General features: G+C 33.5%; 1 protein-coding gene and 1 long non-coding RNA gene across 2 annotated transcripts in view; both read left to right on the top strand.

The window, feature by feature from the left end:
- LOC127879600 (gamma-aminobutyric acid type B receptor subunit 2-like) overlaps positions 1-26,721 on the top strand; it is an 87,705-nt gene that overhangs the window by 60,253 nt on the left and 731 nt on the right. The window contains exon 17 of the mRNA XM_052426556.1: positions 26,568-26,721. This exon is cut by the window's right edge and continues 731 nt beyond it. Within this exon, the coding sequence (XP_052282516.1) occupies positions 26,568-26,721 (154 nt within the window). The remainder of the gene's footprint in view (positions 1-26,567) is intronic.
- Positions 7,549-8,636, top strand: LOC127879601 (uncharacterized). Its single transcript, XR_008049166.1, has 3 exons — positions 7,549-7,722; positions 8,156-8,270; positions 8,408-8,636. It is a non-coding gene; the product is annotated as an uncharacterized LOC127879601 (long non-coding RNA).

Here is a 26,721-nt window from a genome sequence, read left to right as displayed (position 1 = left end):
CTGTTTTCTATATTATATTAGATCAATGCTTCTCTACAACCATTATAATGTTAATATGGATGCTCAACATTGGATCCTCGTAGTACACGCGATGCCATGTCTGCAGCGAATCGCATTTGAATATTTGTCACGTTCGATTACCGAAATGCATATCTCATACGGACGCGTTTGACATGCAGTAACGAGTTAATGTTACAAATCCGTAGCGTAAGTTACTTCAAACAATGTAAACGAATTGATTTTAAGACAAGATTCTGCGTGAAATTGTTGTGTAATTTTCAGCAGTAACGTTTTTTTAAGAATCTCAGAAAAAGAAGCAAAGTGATATTCAATGACGCTTTATTAATCATCCATCCACATGTCTATTCGCAAATAACTAACATAATAGGTCATACCGTATGATCACAAAATTGAACTTGCATAATAAAATTGATAACATGATTGTAAGGCTGCGTGTTAATAATCAATCGCACGAAATATTTCAATATCTGATTTCTTAAGATATATGGTACACACAATTACAAACTGGTTTATATTTAAAATATAGTTGTACTCCAATGACACATGGTTATTGGAAACTATTATTAAACTTTACAGAACTATATTTAAATAATAAGGATTTTTAAGGGATGAGACTCCTGTACTGACTGCAACATTAAAAAAGACGTATTCAAATTTTAACTAAATGAGTTAAATCAATTATAGTATATCAAAGACTTTCAATTCCTAGTAAGGTAAACTTAAAGTGAACTTAGTATGTTTCCTGCCACAATCCGGGAACAAAAAATAACCTACATAAACAGCAATTTGGAATGATATCTAAATATATCCATTGTATTTTCATTTTTGTCATGAAACAATCTTGTAAGTATGACCCAATTATAACCACACATGAATTGTAAAGGGACTAATGATGTTTCATTAAATATGAGAAACATTTGTGTAAGAATAATTGTCTTAACTTGAATGTATTAGATTATAAATGAAACATACACGTTTTTGAACAACAGTCGTGCAAATACTATCGAAGCTTCATTATTGTATACAGATTGAAGCGAGCCAAAACTATGTTTATTTTTATCCACATATTCAGCTTTGTATAAAGTCTTGTATACATTGCTACCTACACGCACCACATTACTGTATACTAAAACATATCACGTTTCCTTAAACTTCTTGTATTCGATGTCATTGTTTCAAGTAACTAACATCACATACCTATTAATTTTTCAATTAAACCATTTATTTAACTTTAATTATATTGACATGCCTGAACACATGTAAGACTTTCATATGTTCTTAATTAAAAGAAGTGCGGGAACCCAACCAGTAAATTTCTTAGCTCATACGAGGTTTCAGTCATTGAATGCATCAACGAAAAAGCTTTTTAAATATTGAAACGGAGATAATCGTAGCTTGCAAATGTAGTTTTGTATTCTAGAACAGCTTTGCCTTTTTGCCTGATATGACTCAGCCTGGCTTATTCGAATACGATATACGGCCTTATTGTTTGGAAACGCACAGTTTGACAGTCTTAAGTGAGTATCATCTTGAATGTATTCATTAGTCAATAAACTCATCCTCACAATTCATTCAATTGCATGTTTCTAGTGAATTCCACTTGACTGCTTGTCATGTTGCGTTTCGCATTTAATTTCAGTTTATGTTGAAGTCAAATGCAGACATAAGATATTATCAAGAATTCATTAAGTCCATGCTGCCGACATGTTTGGCATTACTACAATGAATTCTTAAATGACTAAGAGAAAGCAGTGGTAGTTAAAGTGATAAAGTGAACAAAGGAAAAAGTTTCCAAACCAAGAGGCCCGTCAGGAGATACAACCATTTCGTTGAGTGACATTTTATGTTCTACAAATGCTGTTTAATACGAAACGGAATGTGTGAAGTCTCCAGACATTGACAATGTGTTCAGTGGGTATGTGAACAGTGGTGCAAGTAATTCTGTCCAACCGGAAATTCCAACTATGGCAACTATGGCAGAACCGTTAAATAGCGAGCTGCTCGCATACTTGAAGAAGATAGACACTAGAATTGATAGCATAGAGAAAAGGTTAAACACCCTTGAAGAAGTGGAAAGGAAGGTCAGTGAAAAAGTTTGGTTGGTGGTTGAAGATAGACACAGGAAGTTGGGGGAGCAAGTTGCAAAAGTCGAAGAGAAAACTGAGAGTATAGACTTTGCCCTGAGTAATGTAAACAGCAAAGTAAGTGAGCTAGAAAAACAGAGGAACACTTTACAGGAAGATCTTGTTTACTTACAATCTCAGTCTATGGGAAACAATTTGATGTTTAGCGGCATACCGGAACCTCGCGCCGGTACTATCGAAGACACGGAAAGCACGCTACGGGCGTTCCTTCACGAAAAACTGAAGATTGCTAAGGACGAGGCAGCATCAATCAAGTTGGAACGTGTGCACCGGTCCCCGGGGTCACCGATACACGAGAAAACCCGAAACATTGTTGTTAAGTTCAGTTACTTTAAAGACAGAGAAATGGTTAGGAAAAAGTGGAAAGAACTTGACGGCCCAGGGTTTCGCGTCTTTGAGCAATACCCGCCGGAAGTATTACAGAAAAGACGGTTATTGGTGCCGAAAATGAAAGAGGCTAGGCGGCTTGGCAAACGGGCGTACCTTGCATTCGATACGCTCTACATTGACGGTAACCCGGTGAGAGCGTAGGAACACGGCGGTGATGAACTGAAAATCCTGTCCTGGAATGTTAATGGACTTACCGATTGTAAAAAGTGATGTACAAATTTTGTAAATATCTTGAGTTTTAATGATATATGTTTTTTTATTTGAATCCTGGACGAATAGCTCTAGTAATATCGATTTGAGTGGATATTTATCTTTAAACTTTTTTAGAAAATTTCAACATCGAAAAGCTCGAAGAAATAGTGGTGGTATTGTTGTCTATATTAAAGAAGAACTAGCAGATGGTGTTTCAATCGTAAAAAATCATTATGATACAATAATTTGGTTAAAATTTGATCGTACCTTTTTTATATCTCAGATGAGTTTTATATATGTGCCACTTATGTATGGGGACACAATTCTCCAGTATATAATACATTTAATGTAGATCTCTTTGAAATTTTAGAAAACGATATAACTTATTTTTCTGAATTTGGTAAAATTTTTGTTACTGGCGACCTAAATAGCAAAGTTGGCAATAACTGTGATTTTATTTTACAAGATATAATAAATACTGTATATGATGACTCTGATTATTGCCCAGATAACACCTCAGTTAGGGCCTCCGTGGATAGTTCACTTAATAGTCATGGCGTTAGATTACTTGATTTATGCAAATCTACCTGTTTACGTATTGTTAATGGTAGAGTTGGAAATAGCTGTAAGCAAACTTTTAATTCTAATAACGGTACGTCTGTCATTGACTATTTGTTGACAAAAGAATGCAGCTTTTCATATCTATCGGATTTTACCGGGCATGATTTTAACGAGTTCAGTGAGCACGCTCTATTACATTTTTCGTTATTATGCAATAATGTCTCGTCAAAGTATAACTCTTACACCAATGTTAATTATAAATGGAACGATGTATTACGAGAGCAGTTTCGTTCAGGGATTATTTCTTTGTTACCTGCATTTTATAATATTGTGCACCATATAGATTTTTTAAGTCGATCATCAATTAATGACGTTTTGAATAGTTTTACTGAAACCATTCGCAGTGTTGCGGACCCGTTATTTGCCAAAAGTCGTATTTATAATACAAACCCTAGTTTTAAAGTTAATACCTGTATAAAGCATGCGGAATTGTTTGATCACGAGTGCGTTACTGCACGAAATTTGTACCACGCCGCTTTACGTGTTTTTAACTCTTGTAAAACAGATACAAACAGAGAATGTTTATGTTCAAGTAAGAAATATTATAAAGACTTAATTCATAGGAAGAAAGCCGTTTGCTATAGGCAAAAAATGTTTAAGATCGAAAATTTAAGGAAGCACAAACCAAGGGACTTCTGGCAATTTTTCAAAGCAAAAAATAACGTCACTAAAAAAAATATCATTAGAGGAATTTACAAATTTTTTTGAAAACCTTAGTAACAATAATGCTGGTTTTTCTCATACTGAGGCAGAAGATTTCTGTTCACATAACGATTTTAACTTAGAAAATTCTACATTTCCTGAACTTGACTTGTCGATCTCTGTTGAGGAAGTTCGTAATGCGATTAAACATTTAAAACGAAATAAACCATCGGGTAGTGATTGTATGTTGAATGAATATTTTCTTGAATGTAGTGATATTTTGTCCGCCCATTTATGCGATGTGTTTAACGGTATTTTTGTATCGGGCTTTTTCCCCGATAAATAGACAGAAGGGATTATAATCCCTTTGCATAAAAAAGGTTCAGTTAATGATGTAAATAACTGTTGAGGGATTACCTTAGTAAGCTGCTTTTCAAAATTATTAACCACGATTTTAAATAAACGCATTGAAAATTTTTGTAACGAAAACACTACTATTTCGGATGCGCAGTTCGGATTTAGAAAAGGCTATTCAAATGATGATGCTATTTTTATACTGATGTCAATTGTTCAAAATTATGTGAATGAAAATAAACGTTTGTATGTTATATACGTCGATATGTTAAACTGTTTTGATAGTATTTACCGCAATGCATTATGGTTGAAAATGTTTAAGTCTGGAATACAAGGTGAATTGCTTAGAATAGTTAAGGATATGTATGCGAATGTTAAGTCACGGGTAAAATGATGTTCATTGTATTCAGCTTATTTTAGCTATGCGGTTGGACTGAGGCAAGGGGAGGTAATGTCGCCGATCTTGTTTTCTTTATTCGTTGAAGATCTTGAACTCTACTTACAAGATAGTATTAACTCTGTTTGAGTGTAGACGATATTGTGTTGATTTTATTATTATTTGCTGATGACATGGCTATTTTAGGAGAGTCACCTGCTGAAGTCCAATCACAATATGATAAATTTTATGTTTACTGCAATGCTTAGGGGCTAAATGTTAACACTGCCAAAACTAAAAAATGGTATTTCGGAAAAGAGGACGATTGAAGGAAAATGAGACATGATCATATAATGGCAATGATATTGAAGTTGTTGATAACTTTAACTATTTAGGCACGGTGTTGAATTATACTGGAAGTTTCAAATTTAACCAAGAACATTTGGTTGGTAAAGCTCTAAAAGCATTGAATACATAATGGTTTAAATGCAATGAATTTGATATAAAACCGAAAATATTTCGCCAGTTGTTTGACGCTTTTGTGGGTTCTATATTAAATTCTGCTTCACAAGTGTGGGGTTTTACGAAGTCAGATGATATAGAACGCATACATTTAAAATTTTGCAAGAGATTGCTACAGGTGAAAATAAATACATGTTATGTTAATGTTTATGGAGAATTAGGTAGATACCCATTGTATGTACACAGGTTTGTTAAAATTATTAAATATTGGTTTAAAGTTTTGAATTATAGCAATATCATAATGCAAACTATGTACAGACAGGCCTTGAGCGATTGCAATAAAGGTTATACAAACTGGGTCTCAAATGTCAAGAACATGTTAAACAATCTTGGATTTGGTTATGTATTTGAAAATCCAAACGCTGTACAAGTTAAAAGTTTTATTAACGAGTTCAAATGTAGACTTGTTGACAATTTTAAACAAGATTGGTATAGTAAAATGAATAATAGTACTGTATTAGATAGGTATTAAGTTTTTAAAAGCTGTCTGGAATATGAAACATATTTAGAATTACTTCCTAGACGTCTGCGATTATTTTTTGTAAGATTAAGAGTTTCTGCACATCCGCTGAGGATACAAACTGGCAGATACGCCCAAAATAACATACCACGACATGAACGTTATTGCTTATGCTGTAATGGCGTTGACTTAGAAGATGAATACCATTTTATATGTATATGCCGCTGTTACACTGATTTAAGGAAAACATATATTAGCCGGAATTTTTATATAAACCCATCTGTAAATTCCACAAGTTATTAGTTTCATGTGACAAATCAGTTATTTCAAATGTTTCAAATGTATGTAAATATATGAAGGAAGCTCTTGCTATAAGAAATACAATTCTAAATAATGTTGTTTAAAATATCCATTACCGCTTTGATCGCATTTACGTATTCGTGCAATTGAATATGTTTATTTATTTTTGTATTCTTAAATGACCATTTAAGTTATGTTATGTTTAAAAAAATTCCATTACCGCTTTGATGGAATTTACATATTCTTGCAATTGATTGTGTTTATTTATAAACACCGCTTTGATGAAATTTACGTATTCTTGCGATTCATTGTGTTCATTTATTCATGTATTTGTATTCTTAAATGACCATTTATGTTATGTTATGTTTACAAAATTTCATGACCGCTTTGATGCAATTTACGTATACTTGCAATTGATTGGGTTTATTTATAAACACCGCTTTGATTGAATGTACGTATACTTGCAATTGATTGTGTGCATATATATTTGTATTCTTAAATGGCCATTGATGTTATGCTATGTTAAAAAATTTCATTACCGCTTTGATGGAATTTACGTATTATTGAAATTGAGTGTATTTATTTATATTTGTATTCTTAAATGTTCATTTATGTTATGTTATGTTTAAAAAAATCCATTTCCGCTTTGATGGAATTTACGTAATCTTGCAAGTGATTGTGTTTATTTATATTTGTATTCTTAAATGACCATTTATGTTATGTAATGTAATTGTGTTATACCTATTTACGTGACAGTGAATAATGTGTTTATTTGTGTATTAAGACGATGTACTTATGTATAAGTCTGAATAAACTGTCTGTCTGTCTGTCTTAATATTCGGAATTGTCTGCCAGTGCATGGCAAATTCAGGAACGTTATGCACGGCATAAACATGCAATTTTCAGTTGTTGGATTTGTAGCAGCGTTGCCAATAAAAATATGTACATATGCGAATGCTTTTAAGGTGTTCTGTTACAACTCATGGAACGCAGAAAAACCGTTTCTTTAACTCTATAATCTGATTAATATAATCAGTATTAATATTTATTCATCGAATACGCCAAGCTAAAGAAGGTCCGCATATTCTGACTGAGAAAATACAACAGGGCAACAGAGAGATGTGCTTCTTTTGGTTAGATCTTATGAACCAAAACGGTGTCACATCGTGTCAAATGCTCTTCCTTAATTAAGCAATATATTTCGTATTTCGGAATTAATGGCCACACAAGAAACATCAGACAATCCGAAACTCCGTCGGACCTACGGACATGTCCGACATAAAAAGTCAAGGGCCGATCGAAATTCTTAACTCGTCGGCCCGGAATGTCCGATAAAATATTTTCAGGTTTTTACAATGAAAATCAAGTTATTTATAGAACATCGGCGGACTTTGCCGAACATGAAATACCATTGTATTCGCCGATAAGTTAACCCGCTTTTGATTGGTTCAAAATCATCTCGGCGAAAATCGCCCGTGTTCGAAGCTGAATTTTTTTCCGGAATTAAACGGTGATTCCCTGCACTTTTGCGATGAGTAAATGGGGGAATGCGTAAAGCCGGGATCGATTCGTTTAACCTTCGTTCGACACGTTTTTTCGACCGAGTTAAGTTCGCGACTTTTTACAGAAGACCAAACAAGTGCTAGGCGTTACCTTTCAACAGAGACGCACGGAGTTCAACGGCAATTATTAATAATCAGGTGATTTAGTTTTCATTTTTCTTATTTTGTATATTGCATTTTATCCGTAATGTGGAAATTTTTAAATATTTCAAAACCTGAAAGTCCTAAAAGGCATGCAGACGACGATTTGCAAGCGCCCACTAGCAAGTGGAAAAAGTATGAGGATAAGCGCCCCCCTCGTAAATTTGTTGAATCGTGGAAGACAGGCAGACCATGGTTGTCATTTAGTCCAGAAACTGGTAAAATGACATGCAAGGACTGTCTGGATTATTAGCTTGTAACACCGACCATAAGTAGCTATGACCCAGAGGAGTCAATTGATCAGTGGCTGGTAAGTTCACTACATGGACTGAATAAACTGTTTTGCTAACAATATACTATTTATCTGAACTGACAAATGACTCTTTATTGAACTGCTGTTGGTAATTTGTTTCTTATTTTCTACCTCCAGACTGCCTCTATCAAACCTCGTGGAGGGAGAAGAATGAACTATTGTAGGTCCAAAAATGTCAGCATGATAAGTGATGAAACAGTGGAACATGTTGAGGATGAGGAAACAAGTACAGGTAGGATATCTGTTTGTAGTGATTTTATTGAATATTACACATGTACTCATAATCATTACTTACCAGTCTTGCATTGACAAATTTATTTTATAATCCCTAAACAAATTTGTAGTACATTTTATCTTTTTTTTCCTCAGCACATACCACCACTAACGAGCCAGAGCCTGGGTTGATGATAGATGAGGATGATGAAAATGAAGCTGAGGACGATGACATACACCTTTTAAATAAATATGACACTGACAGTGATTATTGCAGCGACTTTCAGGCTGAGGAATTTAACATTGAAAGAATAATGTGCTTCTCCAAACAATATGATTTAGATTAACATGATAACATGATAATAAAAACACTGTGTCTGTATTTCTAACGTGTTACTTTTTTGTCTCAGTTTTTTATTAATTTTACTAATTTTCTTTGGTCTGACAGAATAACCTAAGGTCTGACAGAAAACTCTGACCAGTCAGACCAAATGTCTGACAGGAGGCTGTTGAGTTTCGGGAAGTCTGAAACACGAGGCAAATGATGTCATTCAAGCTTTCGTCTTTCTTAATTAAGCGACGAAAATGTTTTCTATTTATCTCAAGGACATCACGTTTTAGATAACTGTTAAAATATATGTGAAATAATTGGATTATAACTATTAATTGCATTATATGACGATTTGTTTTATGTACTTGCCAATCTGTTAGTTCAAAGTTAAAACGATTATAAAGTTACACGCATAATTAACATAGTCTGCATTTTAGCTCCATCTCTTAAAACGTCGTGTCTGTAACATTGGAAATGTACATTTAAATTTCAATATTGATATACTAAATTCACTGAATTTTAACCTCAATTACAATTTTATTTTTGTTAACATTCCCCAGCCCCTTATACAATACATTTGTGACTTTGGGATTTGAACCAAATATATCATGTATAGTAGTGGAAATCAAATTTTTGTTCCACATTTTCAACTTGTTTGATATCAATATTATTCATTTGTGATTTTCATCAGAATTGTAATTCACGCAGTTTTTTTATAACTGTGGTGTTCTTTTTTTTTTATTAAATCGCTCAATTATAGCAAGATCATGCGCTTTTAGTGTAAGTATTTTAGTTTTGCAATCTTACCAACACATGAATATTTACGAGAAATGTTATGTTTATTTTCTTAACCATCTTTTGTTAAAACATTGACTTCTTCAATGAGTGTCCAACAATTTACGCCGACACGTGTGTGGTACATGTATATGTGTCGTGTGAACGATTTTGCGCTGACATATGGGGATTTCTTAACATATATGTGAATGAATTTTCGACTTTACAAACAATAATTATCTGCGTTTGTAAAAAAAATATTGTAATTTTGTTTCTCTTCTGGTACTACTTCTCAACTGTGTTTCTAGTGTAGTTTTACCAACGTCTTATCTGTTATAAAAAGAGATTGTTTACTCGCCAAGGCTCGTGGTTCAGATTTTCTAAGCCTCGCAAAATAAACTTTGCTTTATTCGGCACCGACCTAGTATTCTCTTTTTACTACATCTTTTTTACTGTCTTGTACATCAATAAAGTAAATGTTTTTCAACGTCAAAAATGACAGGAAATGACGTCATACATCACCATGTGACATAAAATTGCGCCAAAATAAATTTAAAAAAAAACAGTAAAAAAGATGTAGAAAATTTATATTTGTAAACCTTGATAAAGCCCATTTGGGCCAAATATTGTAATAAAAAGAGTGTTTTTTACCATGAAAATATATGTCTTTATCCCTACTGGATATTAAACTGAGTATATAATTTAGGTTAAAAAGCACTTAATGGAAATATAATTTGTGTATCCCTTTAAGTAAGTGATTATGTTGACTTTCAAACGTAAAACAAATTGTCTTTAAAAGGCGAATTTAAACAACCAAGGCGAATTTAAACAACTAAAGCGAGTTCATACGATCTTAGTAATATTATTCAAAACAGATATAATGATGATGATTAAACAATTACTTAAATTAACATTTCGGAAGCGGCATTTCCAAAAATCAACACAATAGTGTAATTCCCCAGCATTATCGTGTTTAGTTAAATATGTAATGTTCACTTACCTGTTAAAACTAGTTTAAGTCGTACCTATTTGCTGCCCCTGAATTGCCACGACAGGCCATATCTGTTCATGAACGCCAGGATGGCATGTCGCTCCAATTCTCATTCAAAACACTTTATTTGACATGTATCCATGTTGTTCATATTTTACAATTCCAAAACAAGTTTTTACATTGTCCTTAAGCCGTTTTGAAGGAAAAGTAACCCGTCTATTTTTGTATTGACACAGTCTTTTGTTGTTTAAATTCCTTAAGAATAACACTAATTTCATTTACGATGTACAGAATCCATGTTTATGTAAGTGTTTATATACTTTGTATACGTAAAATTCAATTCTTAACAGGAATATTCAACTAGTCGCTTGCTTGATGATGTCATAATAGGCCGTGACGTCATATTTTTGGCACATTTAGCGCTCATTCTCTGTATTTTCGGCCACGGCCACGGCCATCGGCTACTTGTTTCGGCCATCGGCCACCGGCCTCGGCCTTCGGCCACCCTTAAGTATATGAGTAAGTCTCTTTTTCGGCCAAGGAACATTCAAAATTCTAAAACTGACGAAATATCATTCAATTTATTTAAAAGGCGGATTTCTGATAAGATGGTTAGCATTAAAAGTTTTATTAAATTTACTTTAACGTTTGAGCTATAAAATAACACGTACATTTCTTTAACTCGAAGTTTGTGTAGTAAAGTAAAGAGACTTTCATTTTTAAAGACTGAAGTATTATTTATGTTCATGATTTATATGCTGATATATCAACCATGATGCCTTATGTTAATATTCTAACTTTTACATAGATTACTAGGTAATATAAGGAACATTAATGAAAACAATGCTCATCTCTCAGCGGTTATTTCGTTTATATTCTGTTGAACTTTTCTGTTCAATAAAATGTTATACGTTTTAAGCAATAAACTGTTATGCAATACCGTTCTTTCGTCTTCTTGGATAAAAGGAAAGACCTAAGTCGTAACAATATGACATGTTTTATAATTGTAAATATGACCTTTTACAAATGCAAATAATAGTTTTATAAATTGCAAATAATTTTCCCGTACAGTTACAAAACTTGTCAAATCATTTATACACTATTGAGAAATCCCCACTTTTATGTGCAAGTTCGTTCATACGACACATACACGCAATTTTTGTTCTACAATAAATATGAGTAAACAGGTCTGAATTGGCGTAAACTAAGTTTGCAATAAAAGTCAGACGAGGTTTTGTAACAAGTATTAAATATACTTTAGATCATGCTTTTATAAAATGTCTACATCATGGACATAATCTAAGTCTGATTATACAATAAAAATTCGATTCATTCCATTCAAGATGCTTGGTGTGGATAATATCAGCATTAAAAGATTCCAGTGTTGAATCAACAATGGATCACTTTCATTTAAGACTAGCGGTTGGTAAAATTACATATCGCTCCTGAAACTGTGACTTGTATTACATAGTTTGTATATTTATTACATTTACGATTACGTCTTTGTTTGTACTCAAATAATCAAAATCAGTATCAGCATCTATTTTAGTAAATAATCATGCTCACATTATTCAATTAGAATACAGATATGTTAAATGCTTCTGTCAATACCAGGTTCAAAGAAAAGCAGCAAAGATGGCTTTCTAGTGTGGCAATTATTGACAATACAACGCACTTAACATTTGAAAACAATCCGTGTTTGTACATTGCTAAAAAACAATGTTTATTGTTATACCGGACTATAATAATGTATTTGTGGTGAAATGGATATAGCCATAATTTTTGTATTTTTTATTATAAGAATCACTGCGTAAAGCAATTGAAGAACACCACAAAAATACACACACATAAATAAATTCATATATTTATATATTATTTTTATATATAATATAAGAATATATAAATATAAGAATATATATATATATATATATATATATATATATATATATATATATATATATATACAACATCATTTATTATTGAGAACATATTTCATAGACATATGTATATATATAACATATATATATATATATATATATATATATATATATATATATATATATATATATATATATATATATATATATATATATATATATATATATATATATATATATATATATATATATATATACAACATCATTTATTATTGAGAACATATTTCATAGACGCTTATTACGCATTTTACGCTTTAAACTATGTCGCGGAAGAGGAAACAAACACTTTTTGACGATGCTGCGAAGCAGCTCGTCTAAGTTTTCATACCATGAAAAAATTCTTCACAATGGCGACCTATGTAAAAGACCGAGCCAGTCCGATTGAGATAGCTCGATTTCTCTAATCGGCATACCTCGCTGATTATCATTGATAAAGGTAACGGAAGCTCAGCTATAAATAGGACAGCATATTCTGGGAAAAAGATTTAATTAATAGTTTGAAAACGTTAATTTTAAATCAGTTATATTAAATCCATTATATGTTTATAGATCAATGAAACAACTATGTATTTTCTGTATTGTATTTGACATTTGTTGTGATTCTGTAAATAAATTGCGAATGAAAACGTGTATAATTAACGTTTAACGCGATCATGAGTGTAAAGAAAACGAATTATTTCGATCCTGCCATTTGTGAACGTTAAAGCGATTGTAGTATATAAAAAAAACATAATAGCCTTGCGACGTCAATGAAACTCGCTCTTGTGCGTGCTCTCTCATTTTGCATATTTAATAAACTTTTCAAAAGGAAATTACAGAGCCACATCAGTGCACACACTATGTTTGATAATTCATTCGTTTGTTGGATATTGTTTTCTGTTTTAAACACATATTATGTCATATCGCGGATATTTAGTTAACCTTACCATGTGTTCATGGGCGAACTCACGTATTCAAGTCGTATTCGACTATGTGCTCATACCTACTTTCGAGAATCATCATGAAATTGTTGCCGTACTTAACGAACAAACATGCCTAAGCTTATTGAATTAGAGAAAAAACAATAATCAAAAGAGAATAATTATATGTTCATGCACATGGGCATGTGAAATCACGTCCGTACAAATAACTTAGGAAAGGAAACAACGAAATATAAAGTTTGGTATGATATACATGTGAAATTAAAGAGCATGGTGTAATTAAAGAGCATGTCAAGTTTTGAAGATATCTGCTACGTAACGTAATGTTATAACCCACAAACTTTTTACTGTAACAGAACGTTTTTTTTTAAGATAAGTGGTACGAAAAATACACGTCGAATATCTTTTTAAAGCTATTTGTTGTTATATTTGATCGAGAATGTAACCCGCCTCCCAGTTTCGCTGAATGGGACAAGTTCCCCACGAGTACTACTTCCCCGTACCCCCCAATTTTTTTTCGTACCCAACATTTTTCGTATCCAATTTTGTTCCAACCCTTTTTTTGTTTCGTACCCAATTTTTTTTCGTACCCAATTTTTATTTTCGTACCCAAATTTTTTTTCGTAACCAAATTTTGTTTCGTACCCAATTATTTTTGGCATAATTTTTGTACACAAAATGTTCGTACCCATTTTTTGTTCGTCCCCACAATTTTCTTACCAACATACACAATTGTGGTGATGAAGATAAACTTCAATTGATGCTTTTATATCCACCCTCTTCAAAAGCATAGTCACACGAGTACTGTCAGTACTTTGATTTAATTCTGACCTTCCCTTGTTTGATAACCGGCAGAATTGGCGGGCCAGTTCGAAACATATTACCTTATATTTTAGTAGGAAAGCGACGTATACCGTACATCAATGGCACACGTGGAAATTGATTACGGCCTAAAGTATTGTCAGGTCTTTTTCAATTAAACAATAACACGTTTTCGCTTTCCTGGACAAAGGGATACTTTCATTCACAGACATGCGTGATTATTCTTCGGACACTTCTAAATTAATTCTAGCTACTAGTATATGATTGTCCTCCTGAACGAAATTCCTCTCGCGGCATATAACTTCATCAAATGGTTAGCCGGTCTTGTATATGTGATGGATCTGAATAGCAAGTATTTATTTTCTGCACCAAGTGGTTAGCTGATAGTATTTGAATGGAAATTATTTAATAAGTACATCTTTGGAACCAATGTTTCTTTTAAAGCAGTCAAGAATTTGATCTACAGAAAGACTTTTGCATCTAAAAAACAAAATTGTAATAATTAAATGTCCTTAAAAGCGAAGTGATTTTGTAAAGGGACTTATCTAACGCATTATTAAATAATACATAATATAAATACAATTTAACGCATACGAATATGATAAAATTGATAGAAAATGTATTGACTGGTAATGAAATGTTCCATTACAAATCTTTTCGCTTTGATATCTTAACTTAAACAAATTATTGTATTATTCATAAAAAGATCATGATATGTTTTTGTTTGCTTTTGTTCAATATTTTTAAATATAATAATATGATAGTAAAATGCAGGTTATACAGCCATAGGTAAGCTTTTAGTGTTCTGCAATAACTGAATGAAACGTGCTGTCTCATACATGATGCATTATGTTATTACCATGTCTTGTTTCTGTTAAGTGTTGCTCATATGAAACCATAATTGGCAGGGGTATTATATTCAGATGATGTTTACACGCAATACATGGTATAATATCGTAAGAAACGTTACTGAATCAAATGTTTGGATAAATACCTTTTGCCTAAATATACTTTTGGCTGTTTGTAAAAAAAACTCAATGATTAAAAGAAGCTTATAACAATTCGAATTCTTTCGGAATGAACGTCTCTTTTGGGCAACCCTTCTAAACATTGACTAGGAATTTTTGGTCAGTTTAAACCATGCCATTTGCGATGTCAATTATTTATCTGAACTGTTATATTTTATTTAAATGATTTCCTTGATGTTCGTTTATATGTCGATTTTTAAAACACAAAATCGTGCATGTGAACATGAGTTGGAACACCAATGAAATGAAGAAAAAAAACTGAGTTGAAACGGAGACTATTGGTCTGATATTTAGAATTTATTTTATCAACATAAGTTGTGTGATTGTTTAGCCCTATATGCATCAAAAAGTTTAATACGTTATGATATAGAATCAGTATATGCATAATCTTATCGTATGTTAAAAGGTCTGTATCACAGTGTTCGCAACCATGATGTAAATTATTCCATATATAGATATTTTTATTTTCATTATATGCCAACCGGAGTATTTTAACACAATTGTCAATTGCTCTTACTCGCGTAAAATAAATGGTCTCTTTTAAAACAAAGTTTGCGAAGTAATTCATAATTTTGATAGAAATAAAATATTTTGTGTACACACATTTTCTTTATTTTTGCATTAAGATAGAGAATCCCATGCATTTAACGCAGATGGTAGGCAAAACATGTTACGTAAATTTCATGTAAAGCAATCAAGAAGTAATTTGTAATGTGATTAAACGAGTTAAGCATTTGTAAAGCGTGTTTTATACTTAAATCACGCGACTTTAGAGGTTTGTTTATCGAGAACATTTTAAAAGCGTCTCAAATTAGCTTGTACAAATTAAATTGAGTTTAAGTAGCTTTCAAAATATGATTTGTATTTGTTTAAAAAACATCTTTCATTCAATCATTCATTCTGGAAATATTCACACGCTTTTTAGATACTTCCATCCTCGCTTTGTCATGAAAACAAAATCTAGAATATCTTTAGGATGTCATGACACTGTTCAGGAATCTCATTTTTTCGTAAATTGCAAGATTTCGTGCAGTGTGTAAATAAAGTTACTGCGAGAGTCCTATAGAAAGTTGACTGACGCTTTGTTGTGTCAAACAATCTCGCATTTTATTTAAATAATGTGTGTTCGCAATAACTTGATATAATGTTACATATCAAAGTGGTTGCCGTTTTTGAACGAGAAGAAAGGTTATCACAAGTGTATATCTCGCTTAGTAATGATCTTAAAGTGTGCATTGACACCAGTTGGTTTTTATCACACTTACAAACAAAAATGCGTTAATACATTTTTATTGCACCATTTGTACATAGCATCGTTGCACATCGTAGCGTAACTCTTGTTTCGCTTTTGCTCTACGAAAAAACATGTTGAATAAAAAAGGATATAAATGCGCGACTTCCACAGTTTGCTGTTTCATACCATGTCTATTTGAAGCAACGACTAATAAATCAACAGTTAGACGACCGCATTCTTTTAACATTTCCTAGATTTATATTAAAAAACAGCAGAAATGAGATCAAATCAGATTAAAGATTGCTTCAATTAAGACGATGCATGTGTTTTTGAAGGTATGATCCCAAAGCAATATGGAGTTGTATACGATAACGATATATAGCTACCAGACCAAAGTGAACTTGCGAACTCAATCATGTGGTCTCGTTATCAAAATTGATGTATAGTAAAATGGCAAAAATTGACCGACGAACGTTTATTTTCTTCGATAAGTATTGCCTACTTTTCCTGACGTCTTTATCTCTGACGATCGAAAAGTAAAGCATATAATCCCCCATATGATTGCTAGGATCGATCAAAGCATACGCTATTTTACTAGACATTATTCTCATGCACGCTTCATCGAATCATATGCAGCTTAAATGCTTCAATGCATGTCTAATATTTGAACAAATTTGACTTAACGGGCGTTTAAACGCATATGATTTTATTTCAAGCGGACAGATGATTAACATTCAAATTAAATAGCAACATTATTCCGTGTTTTATATATACTTCGTTTTGCACTAATATATTATTGTGGAAACGACGTTTACTTATGTACGCCCTTTTTCAGGGCGACCCAGGGGTTGGAATGGACCTGATTTATCGTCATCCACAAATGCTTATGGTCGTGGGAAGCGCTTGTTCGGAAATAACAAAGACGTTTGCGGAAATTGTGCCTTACCGGAATCTGCTTTTGGTATGACTTTCAAGATTGAAGTGCCCTAAACTTCACTGAAAAGTATGTTTGTACCAACTGTAAATCAAGATTTTCTATGTTACTAACTTCGACAACAACAATATCTGGATCACGCTTTAAAGCGGTCGTAAAGATTTGTTCTGGATGACGTTGTTTAAGCGGCTGTAATTATTTGTAGGCATTCAATGTCAATGTAATTGTGTATTTTACTTATTTTCGTTCAGGTTTCATTCGCGTCTACTTCACCAGCCTTAAGTGAGCGAGAAAAGAATAAAACGTTCTTTCGGTTGGCACCTGCCGACTCCTCCCAGAATCTACCTCGGGCAATGTTCATTACACACTTCGGATGGGACACAGTAGCTACATTATACGAGATCGAAGGCGACTATTCACTGGTTCGGAGTTTTAATATCATATGTTCTTCATGATCAATATAACAAAACTAGCTTGATATAATGTTAAATAGAAGCTAAGCTGATTATATGGGTTTGAAATAATTGCAATTAGTGGTTTTGTTTGGATAAATAAATGCCATGTATGTACGTAGTAGAGTGTACACAAAGCTAAAATAATTAAGATACAATTATGTCATCCGATTGAATAAAAATCTTAGCTATTTATACATTTAAATATGGGTTATTCTCTAACAGGCAATCGATGAGATGGGAAGCACATTTGAGCAGCACAATATTTCCATAAGTATATCCACGTCCTTCCGGCGATTGGAAGACATCCGCGATAACTTGTTAGCCATCAAGGTTAATGGATTTGCAAGACGTCAACCGTTTTGATTAAGTTTGCGAATATCTGAAATGGGCTCTATTTGGAAAATTGACTGATGCAATCAGATAGAGAGACTTTGCACAAATTGATCGACAATATAAGTCGATTTTAGACCAAAATGTTCAGTACGTTACATACATCTTTTCTTAATAAAGAAATATCCCAAAAGTAGCCTCAAAGAAATCGGGAATGGTTAAATCTGGATATTTCTTGATGATCCCTCGTAACGCAATTGGCACCTAAAGATTTTTGTCAAAATCTTGAGTAGTATAGTATTCAAGTAAACCAGGTTCGAGCGTAAAGCAATGCATTACAATACAATGTTAACTGTTATTATCCACAAGTTTTGTATTCAATTTTTACTTAACTTGCATCACTGGTGTGATATTGAATTTGTATTATAAAGTCACATATCGTCTCGGTAAAATGTACGATTATCGGTTTTGTTTAAATCGCAAACGTAATTCATGAAGCAAATTTTATTTGCATTCAAGTTTCAAAATACAATTGGAAGTAATTTCGTTCTACCAAATTGCACGCATTAGGTCGTGTTTAGCATTCAAACATCTAAGAATTAAAATGCAAATTTTCTTTCAGGAACATGATGCTCGAATTATTATCGGAGGCTTTGGTGAGAAGGCGGCAAGGAGCGTACTTTGCGAGGTAAAACGATAAGTACATCGAACGTAATCTTCTCTAGCCCTAACGCGAGATAAAACACAAAAGGAAATGGCTTTTGTGGAGTCTATTTATTTCATAGAGACCGTAATAAAGATATCAAATTGATGCCAAACGTGGTTATTAAGAACGCAGCTATGGGAACGAAGACTGACTGACTGGTTCATGATATAATGACGCATCGAGGATATTACCAGACATGTAATTTAGCAACGATGTCGGCGTTTGTGGTGTTCAGCATTCCAAACTATTTCCTTTAAACGTCGATGTTGTTTGAAATAATATGTCTCATGAAGCAGATGTATATGCAATTTAGAACCGATAAACTGTAGTAACTAGTGACTAGCTGTGTTGAATGGTGTTTTTCTTTCAAATGCCATTATTGGATTTATCATGTTTGAATGGAACTTATATTACTATGTACACCTACTCTCAAACATAAGACCTATTGGCAGCAATGACGTCCTTCTTTCTGCGGGAAGTTAAAACTTATATCAACTTTGTCATGGGCATTATTTGAACAAGTTATGTCCAAAATTGTGATTATAAAATTCTCTCAGTTTCTAATTGTTACAATATCTAATAATACTTAAAATGTTGAAACATTTCTTCTGGAGAAGTAAACAAGACAATGATTTGTTCGTTTTCTAGATATTGATATTCTCGTTACAAGGACGCATATTCGCTGAATTATCATGATAATAATAATATTACAGCACCACTCCGTTAAATTGTAATAGTACGAATAAGATTTCCAAATGAATAAAACTTAGAATCTCACAGGCCAGAATTAAGCACATAATAACCAAATGCGCTTCTATAACGATTTTATTCATATGCAGACAAAAGAAAACATTATCTCCAAAACGTGAACCGTGAATCGAATACTTCACTTGTAGTTTCAGTGCACTTGTGTCGCAAGTATGGAAATGGTTTTAAAATTAAAACGATAAGAGAATAGGCTTTTACGTGATTAGTATGCAAAGTAAAATGTAAAAAAATAAACTATCAAGAAAGTGAAGTTTCTACACAAATTGTCCAAACAATGAGGTGTCAGAAAGATCGAAAATATATTTCACCCACAAACCACAAAAGAACTCTTCTACTAAAGGCCTCTTAAGACTGAACAATGACAATATTGTGTAAATATGTACGTGAAAAGGTTCTGCTGCATCAACACAGCAAAGATTTAACTGTTGCGTCAATATTGTAAACGGTCCAACTCCAGAAACTTTATAAGAACAGAATTCCTTAATAATATAAACCTATTTTATAATTCCAACCATATGCATTACAATATTTAAAACAAATGACAACAATTAACTCTGAGCTTTACATGCTTAAACAGTCTGAGGGTTAAACGAAGCTTACCTTGACATTGAAGTCACTATGAGATATAAAACATGCGCATACGTTTACCATCAAATTCAATTTTATCTGCATATCTCCGAGATGTCTCTGTAAGATATGATTACTAGTATAAAGTCACACGAGAACACATTAAAGTCTGTCAACATTTGCTATGTGTTTGGATTCATCTGAATTGATCTGTTCATAGAACATTTCATTAAAGAAATCGTATGTTTTAAAACTTTCTGTATTATTTGTATTCCTAAGCATACCACCTCGAGATGTATCGTCCCCGCTATGTGTTGATGCTCAAAGGCGACTACGTGGACAGGTGGTGGGAGGCGGCAAATGACACCGCCTGCAGCGTGGAGCAGCTCCGAGTGGCCGCTGAGGGATATTTCACCATCGACAGCCTCAACTCGCTTAGCAACGATGATCTGTCATCAGCTAACATTGTACGTAAGACTGATATAGAAACCGCTGGGTCGTTGTATTGGAATTATGAGTGTTGTTTTTTTAATTTTTAGTGTTAATGTTTTTGTTTGTTTGTTGTTTTTTTGTTTTGTTTTTTTGTTTTTGTTTAATTTGGTTCTTTTTACTACTTTTGAAATGACGTTCTTTCGGCGCCCAAACAAATTGAAACAAATTTCGGCCTGGTGTTGGTATCACCATTGGAAATAATGTTGATTTTTTGTTATACATCGTATCTAAATAAGATCTAATATTTACAAATTTCTTGTAAGCCGTCTCATAACTGTCTCCCGTTGCACAACTCAGAAACAACCGTGTGGAAATATGACATAATTGCGTTACGATATCACGTCAGTTCCTGACGGATTACGACGCGATAAATGGATCTCGACCGCTGTCAACCTTTGCCACCAGCACATACGATACCATTTGGACGATCGCGTATACGCTGCATAAAGCACTGGAACGTGACAAAAAGTAATTAAAAGACGCGTTAATTAAAAAAGATGGCTATTTTGCCATAGGCAGATCCAAATCAACCTGAGCAATTGCGCAGTCGGGATAGGGGCTCGCTGTCAGCTATAAAGTAACATAGGGATTTGTTTTCTAATGAGTGAACAGGGTAGGTTCTGACCAGACTGTGTGGATGAGCGGACTGGTCTGGAGCTACGCTGGTCGCATATGGCTTAACACCCAGGCGGGTCATACAAAACGCAGTTCTATTAAAAGTACTACTATATGCAAGGATGCAAAATTTGCGAAAATTATTAAAACGTATAACTATGTTGATCAACTTACATGTACTTCTATATTTATTCGCATTGTTGCATCCTAGAAATAAATCAACAACAGTAAAGCTTATATGTTTCGTCGGACAATATTTCTCTTTGATTGTCGTCTCAGCGAAATGACGTGACTCTACACATAAAATATATAAATGTAATCTTGTATAAATTTAAGTTATTGCTTTATTTTCAGCTTGTCTTTAGAGTCATTTACATATCAAGACCGGGCATATCAGCAGGTGTTCTTCGACTTAATGCAGAACATGGCCTTCATAGGCATATCGGTACGTATACAATATAATCGAATACACTGTAACCATACACTAAAACATTGAATATTGGTACAAATACAATATTTTGCAATATACTTATTACGAATATTCTATATTTAAATCGCGTGTGTTTGCTACTTTCAATATAAATACTAAAAATATTTTGGAGAAAAAAAATGTCGACAAAGATGTAATATTATTTTGATAATGGTTTTTCAGGGCCCACTGTCGTTCGAGGGACCCGATCGAAAAAGCATTTCTGTCATTAGTCAAAATCAAAGTAATTATAGCGTTGTTATAATGAGTCAGGCTCGCCCCTTGAAGAAGAATTTTCATTCAAAAGAAAGACAAATTGGAGGCAGAGAGTAGTGTTAAATTATCATTCTTGAATTCCAGTAAATGCGTTTGAGATAATTCTGTGCTATACAAATATCTAAATAACTGACCGGTTAATAGTCTAGCAAAAAAATAGTCGCGATGCATAAATGAAACATTCAGTGAAGAAGTTGGGTGTGCAGGGAAAGATTCCGTAAATAAAATGTGGGTGATTTCTAAGGATGTCATTGTTCAATAAAATAGCTAACATAAATAAGTATTTACGTGCTTGCGTACGTTTTTAGTGAGAGGTCAAAACAACACAAAGTATTTCAAATTCTAATTAAGAATCTTCCGTGACACTAATCAGTAGATGAAAAAGCTATTTTCACAAGACATTTCTTTTGTTTGTGTGTGCATAAATAATGCTAAATATTTCTTCCTCTGATTTCGCAGACGGTAGCATGATCAGGATTGCGTTGTTCGAACCAGACAGTGAGCGACTCAACTTTGACCCTATCACGTGTAGACCAATTGTGTGGACAGGTATTAACAGAAGTGTCATTCAAACACCCGTGTTTGTATCATCATAACACACATAAGTACACACCATATGTATAGTCGTTTGACACGCCAAGCTTTCGGTAAGTCTAAATTGTAACATGATTTATGAGCAGAATATTGCAAAAAGAGACGCGAAACGGTGCACATGTTTTATAGATCAATGTCTATACATGTATTACTTGCTTGGATATTGGTTTTCAAGTTACAGCTTAGACATGTAAAGTAATCTCTTAGTACACGTGACCCTATAAGCATAAAACGCATAATTTATGATAAACACACATACATATATTATTTGTACACAGGTCTGCACTCAATCAGTTTCAAGTTATACTAAGTGTGTCATATTATTGCAAATAAGTTGACGGCACAAAATGTACACCGATTTCAATAAAAATGTGTAATACTCTTTGCTAATATGTGGACGGGCTCCAAGGGATAAAACAGTGCTTGTTGCGCGCCTGAAGAAGACCCAGACAACGGCATACCTTTGCGTCAGTACGATCAGTGTCTGCGGACTGGCGCTGGCTACCGGGTTTTTGGCCTTTAATCTGTGTCATCGGAAACTGAGGTAAATGGAGTCATTGAAAAGTTAGATGGAGGAGAAAAATGTAAAATTATTTAATACAACATCTAGTATAAACATTATTACATCTTTAAATACGTTGTGCAAAAGAATGTGTATGCGAAGTTTAAACGAATCTATGCATCAAATTAGTGTTTATTACCAAAGCTAAGGACAAAAATGTTGTAATTTATAGAATATAAAACTAGTATTAACAATCTGACATGCAATTTAAAGCTAAAATCGTTTTCGTTTTGTTGTGTTTCTTTTAACACATAAAATAATACATCTTGGTGAAACATACGCGCACGAAGTGAACCTCCCGCTGCACCAACAAGAGAAACATGTATATATCATACGGTTCTAGGGTAACGAACCAATAATCAATCAATGGTGCACAGTACACATGTTGTAGACAAGACTTAACAGGTGCACAACAACTTCCATATTAAGTTTATAATTTGAAAACATTTTACGAAGTTAAGCGTATAAGAAACCCGAGTTTTCGTTGTATTTTCAATAATCGTAAAATGTAGCCTATGAATGCAGAAACGATAAAGGATTCGCACGACCTATTGTAGTAACGGTCTTTAGGTTAGAAATGTTGGAAGTTCTGTTCTGTTCTAATATTTACTAATAGAAATGTTAAAACGTCAAATAATTTATATTTGGTTATTTTTGTAAATCCTCAGCAAACATCCTCGTTGATATGCATTCAAAAATAGATCAGCAATTAGTGGTTAACAGTAAGCACCCATAGACACACCGATAACCAGTTGAATTAATTTTCATGGAATGAAAGAAAACATGTATCAAGCAGAACACGCGTCCTTTAAAGTCCAAATAATACACTATTTTGGGTAAAGAAATCTGTTTTAGAAAAATCAAAGAAAAAGCATTTTTTTCTCCAGCAAACGTTTGTCGGTGAAATACGTTTATTTTGAGATTGTGTGGTAGTGATGAATACCATGTATAAAAGTCTTTTTGAGTCATAAGGGACACTTTGTAATCATTGTAAGCAATCTTATTAATGATTTCCGGCGAATTTTTATAGAACAAAACAAATGAACGGTGCCATTCAAGTAGACATTGTTGCCGTTATCAGTTATGTGATTTCTAAAGACTCAGTCAAAATAATTGTTAACTGGTTTGAGGTACACGACACGACAAAGTCCAAATCGAGATTTATTAGTCGGCAACATTTAAGGCACTGCAAAGAAAGTGTGTAAGGTTTTTATTTGTAGGAACATTAAGATCAACCGTTATGTGTCTTGAACCTTTGTAGATATATTAAACTGTCTTGTCCGAAGTTGAACAATAGGGCGGTCGTCGGATGCATGCTGGTGTATACAGGCATTGTATCGCTCGGATACGACGATTCGGAAGTGAAGCCCACATATTTCTCAATCCTTTGTACGGTAAGGATGTTTTTATCAAAATGAAGGAGAAAATGGACATTTTTTTACTTTAAAAATGCCTTTGTGAATCGCACCATATCTTTTTTATATGTCCTGTTTTAACTGTCTGTTTAGCTTGTTGTTTAAATTAAATAAGTGTTCAGCTGATAACACAATTATGAGAACGCATTGATTTGATGTAAAACAGAACCATTATTCTTCAGAATTGAACTGTGTGAAGTTGGTTCCATATGTTATATTACTTTGATCGTTAACTGCAAACATAACTTATGTTATTTTAGTAATGACTCAGATTGGTGAATGAGGAGTCAATTGTCAATAGTTTCTCGATTTCACGTTATATGGAATGTCATTAACAGAGTATATATTTCCTGTAGATGGGCACATAGTTCGCCTAGTCTAATCAGGCGTGGTCGCATACTTTCCACTGAAAACGTGCTTATCCAATCTAATGGAATTAAAACACCGGATCCCGATATCATGAGGAAGAAATGATTGATTAAATTTCCGTTTAGACCAGGTTCGTGCACTCGGAAGACTGTAATGATTGACGTGTAAAGAAATCAATCGTCTCGATCACTTGTTTCATATTTATAAGCTTACCACGTGCTATTCCGCCCATTTGGACAAATGGACCGGGGCGCTTTACGCGTACAAAGGCCTCCTCCTAATATTTGGCGTCTATATGGCTTGGGAGACCCGACACGTAAATATTCCCGCGCTCAACGATTCCCGTTATATCGGCATGAACGTCAACAGCGTCGTTATCACGTCTTTTCTTGTTGTCACACTATCAAATATCCTATCTCATCTTGCCTACGTAATCGAATCCTCATTCATGCTTCTGTCGACCACTATGACACTATGCCTTTTATTCGTACCAAAGGTGAGTAAAACATAGTTGTTTGACATTTTGGACGTGAGTCAGTTTCATTAATGGTTAACGGCAACTAGTGACTTTTCAACGTGTTGAAAATTACCAACAATATGGCAACAATGAAGGATACTACTGTGCTCAAGATGAACACTCGACACTATTACTATGTTTTAAACACTAACATGTATATGATTAATTAGCAACTCTCATTTTGTTTTGTTATTTATATGATTTGAATCGTTTCTAATAATTGCTCATTTTCAAATGTGTCGTCGTTTAAAATTAGTATAATGACATTCATAATATGTTTTCATGACACCATGTTATATAAATAAAAAATTCAAAAAGTTTACCTTCTATAAATGTTTGTTCCAGATATATGCAATTCTAATTTTGAAAGGTGAGCCTATTATAGCTGCCTCTGGTATAACAGTTGATGCCAATTGCCGTCGCTTTGCAGTCGATGATAAAAGTGAGCTCATGTACAGAGCGGAGGTCCAAAATCGCGTCTATAAGCAGGAACTCATAGAGGTACGAGAGCTATCAATGTTTATGTGAATACATAACCTGTATCTCACACATGTGTTTTTCCTATTTCGTATTAAATACGGGCAGTTGATATAACTATGTGTACATAGGTACTTTAACAAAAGCTTTCGCAGAAAAAGTGTAAATTGTAAACTAATCGTCATGGTATGACTGAAATAGTATTGTAAATATCGAAATATTCAACAAAAAAAACAAACAAAAAAATGTGTTTTGCCAATACAAACAATAATATTAAACGTATTTCCATACTTAATATTACAGTTGGAACAGCAGATATGTCGTTTAGAGCGGTAACTAGAATTACCTATTGCGCCATACCCTAAGCTCACGAACGAACTTCTGTATCTACTTCCGGAATCGAGGGTCGACCCGTCTCCAACCTACAGGCGGCGCTGGGAAGAAAGAGAGTTGTACAAACAGGCGAAATTGTTTATGTTAACTTTAATTTCATAGAATAAAATGATAGCATTGCATGTGATTTGTTTATGCATTTAAGTACGATAACGCGTATAATTATGACAAATGCGTGTTTGTTTGTAAACATCGACTAGTTCTTTCAACACTTAAGCTAAGTGACGAACGGATAAGTGTCAGTGCTTATTGCACGGCGTTTGATGTAGAAACCATACATAAAAATAACAGAATAATGGTAGCACGAGCATTGTTAAGAACGTTTAGTTATTTATTTCAGGTTTAATTCCATTTCCGATGCAGGCGACATCTGTATGGGAATATCGGAGGAACAAACTGAAGAGTCTGAAGGCCAGCTGAACACAGTGGTTACTACGGAGAGGAAACCAAGTAGAAGGCGGTCAAACAGATTGAGCATTCGGATAGCCAAGAAC

The sequence above is a fragment of the Dreissena polymorpha genome, chromosome 4 (assembly GCF_020536995.1).
Source record: "Dreissena polymorpha isolate Duluth1 chromosome 4, UMN_Dpol_1.0, whole genome shotgun sequence".
In the NCBI taxonomy this organism is placed as follows: domain Eukaryota; kingdom Metazoa; phylum Mollusca; class Bivalvia; order Myida; family Dreissenidae; genus Dreissena; species Dreissena polymorpha.
This window is presented reverse-complemented; position numbering and strand designations above follow the sequence as displayed.